Source organism: Ananas comosus, linkage group 5, assembly GCF_001540865.1.
Source record: "Ananas comosus cultivar F153 linkage group 5, ASM154086v1, whole genome shotgun sequence".
Taxonomy (NCBI): Eukaryota; Viridiplantae; Streptophyta; class Magnoliopsida; order Poales; family Bromeliaceae; genus Ananas; species Ananas comosus.
In genome coordinates this window covers 4,755,655-4,764,750 of record NC_033625.1, presented here as the reverse complement: position 1 = coordinate 4,764,750, position 9,096 = coordinate 4,755,655, and the positions used below count along the sequence as shown (strand labels likewise).

At 32.2% G+C, this 9,096-nt stretch overlaps 1 protein-coding gene across 1 annotated transcript; it reads left to right on the top strand.

Moving 5' to 3' along the window:
• LOC109709978 (transcription factor bHLH74-like) lies at nt 3,709-8,794 on the top strand. The gene is made up of 8 exons (XM_020232381.1): nt 3,709-4,271; nt 4,351-4,515; nt 4,708-4,773; nt 4,942-5,010; nt 5,194-5,277; nt 5,391-5,570; nt 8,144-8,270; nt 8,386-8,794. Exons 1-7 carry the CDS (start codon nt 3,858-3,860, stop codon nt 8,231-8,233), a joined length of 1,068 nt encoding a protein of 355 aa, XP_020087970.1. The 5' UTR covers nt 3,709-3,857; the 3' UTR covers nt 8,234-8,270; nt 8,386-8,794.

The following is a 9,096-nucleotide window of genomic DNA, read 5'->3' as shown; positions in this document are numbered from 1 at the left end:
CTTTCGAAAGTACGGGGGCCTCCGTACTTGTAAATTGTTTTCGATGATGGGACGTCCAATTCGGTGATCGGTTCCGTTAGACATGATCTAAGCTATTGGAACTATCTAGAAACCAAATTTCATAATTTTTTGACTTCTTTTGCCTAGTGAACGAGTAGCCTCAAAATGAACGGCTGAAAATAAAAATCTTATAAAAAATAATGATAAAGGACTCAAATTTCAAATCGGAAGTATTGATCTTGCTATTGACGTTAAGTAGAATTTTCTATTAAATTTTCATGTAATTTGGATATTTCTACACCGTTGAACTTAAAAACGTGCCGCATCGGCCGTTAAAATAGTCATTTTTGGGACCTTTTGATCGCTTAGTAAATGGTGTCAAAAAATTATAAAATTTGGTTTCTAGATAGTTCCAATAGGGTAGATTATACCTAACGGAGCCGATCGTCGAATCGGATGTCCTATCATCGAAAATAATTTACAAGCACGGAGGTCCCGGTACTTTCGAAAGTATAGTAGACGGACTCTATATATATATATATACATACTCGTATGCATAAACAATGCAAATAATATTGACCAAGACAAGATAGAGGTGCGCGAAGTGTCTATTATGATTGTGCCTAACACAGTAGTAGGAGAGGTATTAAATAGCAAAGGACAATATTGCTACAGAAACAGTTTCTGAGACTATATATATATATATATATATATATAGATGGATAGATAGATATATACAAAAAAAAAAAAAATCAGCATTAAGTCGGCAACGAACGGTGCCATTAATCTGGTTTAATAATTAATGAAATCTCATTATGCGTGCAGACCCCTAACAAAGTGGGTGTTTACACCTGCTACATCTTTTTTCCCAAAAGAAAAGAAATAAAAAATAAAGTTGGTATATATATGCTCCTACAATGTCATCTTTTGACTTTTCTACAATCCCTTCAAACTAAACTCATTTTGTTACGTGATCTACTACAAATTAATTACAAGAGTTAATATATATTTCATGTCATGTATATATGCCCTCTGAAAAATTGGTTTTTGATAGGTAAATCTCTAATTTAAACCAAAATTTCCGCTTGAGTTGAATGACTCTTCTAATTCATATGAAGAATGTGTAAGTACTGTACTACAACAAAATTAGATTATAGGGACACATATTTAGAACATTTTTATATAAGTGTCATATTTATGTCATGATTCTTTTTCAAAATTTATTAAGACTTAAATATAAAGTTCAATCCAATCAAAAATAAAAAATTTCTCTACTTAATCAATCACATCCAGCCCACTTGGCCCAATTTCAAATTAAAAAGAAAAAAAAAAGAAAAATTGATCACCATCTTCCCTTTTTCTTTTCCGCCGCTGCAGCCGATGAAATAGGGTTCTGGCAGCTGGAGTTCAGCTATGAGGATCTCGCAGGGACCGTAGAGGGCTATGATCGCCACGTATCCTTCCGCCACAGATCGCTGGTAGAGTGGGTGCCAAATATCAAGGCGGCCCTACCTATAACGATTCCACATATAGCAACACTTTTAAAAAGTGTTGGTAATTTAGCCAGCAATATTTTTTTTGACCTATACCGATATTTGAAAGTGTCGCTATATACCGTTTTTATTGTAGTGAGCTGTGGGATATAAATTATATAACATTTTAATGGGCATGCGCAAATGTTGTAATTTTTGTTTAGTAAATATTGTAATTTTTATTTTACTGAAGGTATGAACATGAAGAACTTTTTGTAAGGGCATTTTAAAAAAGATAGAAAATGAATACTGTAAAAGTGGCAGAGGTGGCATTATTTGGTTTACTTACTATTTGGCTCTGCTATGTGGGGTATAGCATGATTGATAAAGTTTTATTTTACTTTTGTACACCGTCCTTCACTACAACAAAAACGATCTATAGCGACACTTTTAAATATAGGTACATGTCAAAAAAGTGCTCCTAGCTAAAAGTACCGACACTTTTAAAAAGTGTTGCTATATGTGGGGTCGCTAGGTATATAATGACAGTTAAAGAGTGTCGCTATAACCTAAAAAAGTACTGCTAATTTACCAACACTTATTTAAGTATTTAGCAACCGCCGAAACTCTATCTCGTTGGCTGCGGTGGCGGAGGAGGACGACAGGAAAGGTTCTTCGTCTAGAATTTCAGTGGATTGAGTGAAGAGAGAAGAAAATATGGCAATTGATTTTTCTTTTTTTTCTGTTTGTAATCTGGCCAAATGGACTGGGTGTGGTGGGTTGAGTAGAGTAATCTTTTATTTTTAGTTGGATTGGACTTTATATTTAGGCATTAGTAGATATTTTTTTAAGTTTTAGTATAAATGGGACACTTACTCAAAAGTGTCCCAAACATGTGTCCCTATAATCTAATTCTGTTGTAGTGCTTTTTCTAAAAAAATAATGTTGTGGGAATAATTTTATTCGAAGAAGAGAAGTAAAAGAAGCATTCTACTCATAATTTTTTTTTAAACTTTTGCACCAGAATTAGAAGCATCAAAGTAGTACTTCTCCTCTTGAGATCTAAAATGCAAGCTTTTTTTTTTTTTTTTTTTCAAATGATCGATGAAATGGAAGAAAATTTCTTTAATTTAATACCTGCCCGTATATAAGATTTACCTCAAATCAGCTTATTAATTATACCGTGTAGAATAATTAAGAATCTAATCAAGTATTATATGATAATTTTAAAATAAAATAATCTTTTAAACAAATAATTTATTATACTTACGGGCAATGTGTGGAAGCCTTTTGGTTATTCCATATAAAATAACTATAGTAGAAAAGATTTTTTTTTTAGTTTAAACTTCAAATACCACCCCTGTACTTTCGTATTTTCTCACTTTAGTACCCTGTGGTTTAAAGTATATCAATTTAGTACCCTTTGATTTTATTTTTCTCTTTTCGTCAGCTCTTTCATTAACATTTCGTTAAATTATATACAAAAAACTTTAGATATCCCACCTAGGTTTATCGAATATTCACTTTAGTACCTTTTAATTTTAACTTTATCACCGATTTAATAAAAAAAAATTAGTGAAGGAGATAATAAAAAAAGAAAAATAAAACCACGGGATAATAAATTGATACACTTTAAATCATATATACGACACTCATTAAAATAAAAAAACGTGAAACCAGAGCGGTGGTAATTTGAAGTTTTTTCTTGTTTTTTATTTAGTAACAGAGGCTACTGTTGGAATTAAAGCTCATTGGGCCTTAAACGATCGACGTGAACCAATCATTTGCAGAGTCAATCATATGCAGGCCATATGCTGGGGAACTTTTTTTTTTTAACAAGCTGCATTTATTACTTCCTTGGTGTACTAATCTCTGCAGTAATATCTACACACCTAGCTATAGCAACCACTTTTTTTTTTTTTTTTTTCCTTTTTTTCTAGTGCTTAAGATGCTTCTATGTCACCTGAGTCACTGAGTGGCTAATTTTAACTGTCAAAAGCCTACTTATGCTAGGCCCTTGATTTAATTAAAAGTGGCTTCTATCATTCAGTGATTCCCAGAGACATGTCAAAAAATGAAAATGGCTTCTGCTGTAACCTTTACATACATACATACATACATAGTCTGGTTGCCTCTTTAATAGCCACCTTTAATTCCTAACACTGCAGCATGTTATCCAATAACAGACAAGGAGATCTCTATAGAGAGAGAGAGAGAGAGAGAAGAAAAAAAAGAGAGAGAGATGATGAGACCAGTCAAAATGTGCTCTCTCTCTCTCTCTCTCTCATTTTCTATCTCTCTATGTGACATAGGAAACTAGTTCCTACTCCAGCTTTATATAAACCAACTGAAGGCCAGGTCTAGTGCTATGGGGGAAAGCATTGCATGATAATTAGTTTCTCAGTCACCGAGCCCTCTCCCTTCTCTTTGAACATTACATCTCTCTCTCTCTCTCTCTCTCTCTCTCTCTCTCTCATACAAAGAATGGGATTCTTTTCATTCCAACACCAAAACCCTTTCCTCCTAGACTCACCAATTTATGACTACCCAAGTCATGATGAGACCTTCAAGATGCAATTCCTACCAGCTGAACAAGCAGAAGACATGGGGAACAATGCCTCCTCCTCAATTGAGTGTGGCAGCTCCAGTATTGGTGCATCTACCCCATTGATCCCTTCCTCTCCTTCTTCTTCTCTGGTTGCTGTTCCCCATCCTTGTGAAAGAGCAGCTATTATTAAGCCACAGGATAAGAAGAGGAAGAGCAGATGTGGAAGTAGCTTGAGCTCTTCTCAGTCCAAGGTATACTGGTACTAGATTAATCAATTAGGTTCCAATCTAGCTACTCATTTCACTTCATGATATTATTTTGTTCCTGCAGGAATCCAAGGAAAGCAGCAAGGCCAGAAAAGTGAGGAATGAGGAGAATAAGGCCAAGAATGGGGTGAAGAGTGAGGCCAAGTCAAGTGAGGAGCCTCCAAAAGGCTACATTCATGTCAGAGCAAGGAGAGGCCAAGCAACAGATAGCCACAGCCTTGCTGAGAGGGTAAAAGAATGCTACTCACACTTCAATAATCACACAAGTGTCCCTTCTGATCAGTTAATCTTTTTTTTTTTTTTTGAAAAAAAGATATAAATCTCATATATCAGGCTCATAATTAATTAATTATGTACTTCATTGCTCTTTGTAATCAATTATATATTACCATTGTTCTCCTCTACATGACACTGTGTGCAGGTGAGGAGAGAGAGAATAAGTGAGAGGATGAGGATGTTGCAAGGCCTTGTCCCTGGCTGTGACAAGGTATACAATATATTGTAGACTCTTCTTAATTATCTCATCTCTCCCATAATGGGAAAAAAGCACACACATATATACAACAAGTCCCTTGCTATTATTAATTATTTGCTTTTGAAACTATATATTTCTTGCTCATCATGTATCTCTATTTTCACTGTTTTCTGATGTTAGGTCACAGGAAAGGCTCTCATGTTGGATGAGATCATCAACTATGTGCAGTCCCTCCAAAACCAAGTTGAGGTACAAATTAAATCTACTATAATCTTTTATATATATATATATATATATATATATATATATATATATATATATATATATATATATATATATANTATATATATATATATATATACCAATTACATTAAAATTGGATTTTGATCAATGATTAATGGGAATAATTATTTTTGCTCTTCTATGTGACAGTTCCTCTCCATGAAGCTTGCTTCCATGAGTCCCATATTATATGGCCTTGGCTCGGACTTTGATGGCCTTGTGGATCAAGCACAAGTATGACATATATAGGACCCAAAACTCCATTATCTATTTATTTATTGATCTTTCCATATACATATATAATTAATTATTCCTATAGTGTACTAAGAAGTTCATATTCTGAACAGGGTTGCAGCCCAAATTTTGAGAAATACTCAGAGAGCATGTCAGTGACAATACCATGTGTACACCCAGAAACAAGTCCTCTTCAACCTATTGCTTTTGAAGGGGCACTTGGAGACTACCCCATGACAAGCAATTCCACATCCCTTTCACTACAAAACCAAGGGCCCATTTCCTTTTCCCAGGTACTATATACATGTATAACTTATCTTTTAAAACCAAAAAAAAAACAAAAGGTTTTTTTTTTTTTTTCCCCTCCTCAAGATCAAGCAATAAATAAATATTTCAAGATCTTTAAGTGTAAAGTAATTGTATTATTATTTGGGTAAATTGCATGTTTGGTCCTTAATTAAAACTGTAAGGCTAGTGACACTTTAGTTCTATAATTTTAATTTGTTATAATATGTAACTCGAACTTTTCGGACTTGTTGCAATCGAGAGTCTACAACCTAATTTAGTTCACTAAATATTGACGCATCATAGATGTAAGGGAGCGTTTGGTTCGCACTATGAAAGATTACTAGCAATAAAAAGATGTCCGATAATTTTATTCCTATTCATTCTATTACTGAGAATGTGACATTCCTCTGTTTGGTTCGCACGGTTATATTATTTAGTCATGTTATTTAAGTTTACAAAAAATATACAATTAATTTATTTATTTTCTTTAATTAATTTTAGGTAATGCCACAAAAAATTTCAACATCTTTTTTTTAAAAAAAAGAGAGAACATAGGTTAGAGAGAGAGGGTATAATTAAAGAAATAGAAAGAGAAATAGAATCGAGATTAGAGGGAGTGAGAGAGTTGAGATTTTAGAAAAAGAGAGGGAGAGAGAGCTTAGTTTAGAGAGAGAAAAATAAGTTTAGAGAGAGATATGAGGTTAGAGTGTAAAAAAAAATAATACCAACTAGCCGGTGGGTAGGGAGAAAGAAAGAGATTAGAAATATTATGATTACCCCAATCCATTAATATGAGGATACCCACCCTCCCTCAAGGGGATGAGATCAGTACTTTGGGATGAATATCATTCTCAAGAAAATATAATATTACTAACTAGATTACTTAGTGCGTTTAGCCAAACACCGTCATATTTTTTTATTCCTATCGGATTACTAGAAATCTTAAAAAAATAGCACAAACCAAACGCGCCCTAAATGTAATGTGACTTTTCAATTACACAACACTGGTGGTATATTATTTCTACGTCAGAAATATATCAATGTTTAGTCAATTAAATTGTATTATAAAATTTGATTGTAATAATTTTAAAAATTAGAATAAGAAATTACAGTGAGTCAAAATTTGAAGCCCAAAATTATAATTTATCCTTACTATTTGGACACCATTGCAAATATAAGAGTAATACTTCTATACTTTTTTTTTTTAATTACCGTTCATTCACGCGTATTCAACGGCTCAGATTTAGCTTTTTTTAAATGGTGATTTGCAATAGCAGGTCACTTTGGGAGAGGTATCGGTTACCAGGTGGCAGGTACCTCAAAAAAGGGTATTTTTGTCTTTTAATACATGGGCAATTTAGTCATTTTACATCTACTATATTTTCAAAATTTTTATTTTCTCTTTATTTTCTTTTTCTCTCTCTATCTTTCCTTTCATAATTTGGCATTTTATATAAGAAAAATTTCAAATGATTTGACAATATAATCTTTTATTTTTTCTTTTCTCTTTGTTTATTTGTTTAATATTGCAAGAGAGTTTAATTTTAAGAAACTATGCATTAAAATTTCTTTCCATACCTATTGCTTTTTAAATCTTTTTTTAATAAAATAAGAATGAAATTTAGAACATATTGTCTAAAGTAGAACAATTCTATTTTTTTTTTAACTTATTAAATACATTTAAATTATAAATATTTTAACCTACATTCAAAATTTTTTAAATAAGTGATACAAAATTAATGTCTAAACTATATGAATTTAAAAGTTTCTAAAACATATTAAACATGTTGAAAAAAAATTTACCAACATTTCAATTTTTTAAATAGTAATATGAAATTCCTCTAATTTAAATTTCATTTTTAAATTTTAAGTATTTAATTTTAAAATTTAAATTCATCGTATTTAGAAATAAAACTATTTCTAAAATTCCTATAATTTAAATTAATGCATAATTTTAGAAACACTAAAACATTTAAAGTAGATGCCTAAATTAATGCCTAATTAATGCATAAATTTGGTTAATCAATTAATTAATTTCCTAAATTAGTGCAAATTAATGCATAAATTTAGGACCTCAATTACTGGTTTCTTTAAATGTTGTATTTTTTAATTACCAAACTAATCTTGAATAAAATAATTTTTTTACCTGCTAAATATTAAAATTATATTTTTATCCTTTATTAATCAAAGGTTAAGATCTTTTTTAAATTTTTTTTTTTAAAAATACCGAATCATTTCTATAATATCACTACCAGTACCCTAAAAAGTTGTTATCGAAAAACCTATCCATGTACACTGCTGATGATGTAACGAGCAATATACTAGTATCATGCCACGTACAAATTAGCTTGTGTGTACGTTATTATTTATGCACAAGGGTACCAAAGTATTTCTCTTAATAATAAATATGCGGAGCCCATCTCCTTCTCTCATGAGGTTTGCTCATAAATTTACGCAAAAAGTTAACGTTACTAACCTTCGTGCAATTGAGATTAAGGAATTAAGGATGTTTCGAGTGCCTTTATGAGTATAAAATGGCATTTTATCATATATATTAATATGTGGAGATTATTTACAGGACACTGGAAATTTTCTCATGCAAGTGGGTGACCAAAGACAGGGCCTTCTCAACCAAGTGGTGTTCAATGACATGTGCTCGTTTCAGTAGAGAGAGAAAGAAAAGGACCTCTTTTAACATGCAAGAGGTAACTTCAAATGAGTACCATTAATGAAATTAACTTCACCAAATTGATCTTACCATTCATCTTCTTTTTCTCTAATTTTTCTTCTTTTTTTTTTTGTTTTGTTTTTGATGTATAGGCACTCTCCATATATGTAAGAACAAGAGCTGAGACAGTAAATGTGCAGTGGAAGACCAAATAAGACTAGATCACCTCTCACTGCTCAGATCACAAGATTAAGTAGTTGGGTTCAACTTTCCTCTACTAATTTGGTGCAGTATACACCAATGTTCATGTGAAGCAAAACCCTGGAGTAGCTAGATGAGGGAGAGGGAGAAAATGGAATTGAAGAGGAGAGAGCATATGCATGGAAACATATAAACCTCTAATGGATCTTCATTGCTGCTTTATTAGATTTGTCTCATGCACAGATGTAGGGATCCTATATATTCAGGATGTTGCTATTAATTGTTGGCCGCAGTGCCATGATGATGTTAGACTTTTCTTGATGAAGTTATATAATGTTAAAATGACTTATTGTTTTCATAGACCTTCCTGTTGCAATCATCATTTACATTATGAGAGAGAGAGAGAGAGAGAGAGAGAGAGAGAGGAGAGAGATGATATGACTAGCCAATGAAGATATGCATTCTCTGATATCTTTTCTCCCTTTCCAAATTCAACATTTAATTAATCTCTGATGCATGTACTATGCACCCTGAGCTAGGTTTCTATCCAGGTCCTTTGCAGCAGCTATGTGACCATAGCATGTACCTCAGTTTGAGAACATATATATTTCCTATTGTTTTCACTCTTTTTAAGGATTATATATATATTTGGCTAATTTGAC

Excerpts from the sequence above, each read along its gene's own strand:
- LOC109709978 (XM_020232381.1), top strand. The coding sequence starts at position 3,858 with ATGATAATTAGTTTCTCAGTCACCGAGCCCTCTCCCTTCTCTTTGAAC. Across the intron at positions 4,272-4,350 it reads TGAGCTCTTCTCAGTCCAAG|GAATCCAAGGAAAGCAGCAA; the intron begins GTATACTGGTAC and ends TTGTTCCTGCAG. Across the intron at positions 4,516-4,707 it reads GCCACAGCCTTGCTGAGAGG|GTGAGGAGAGAGAGAATAAG; the intron begins GTAAAAGAATGC and ends CACTGTGTGCAG.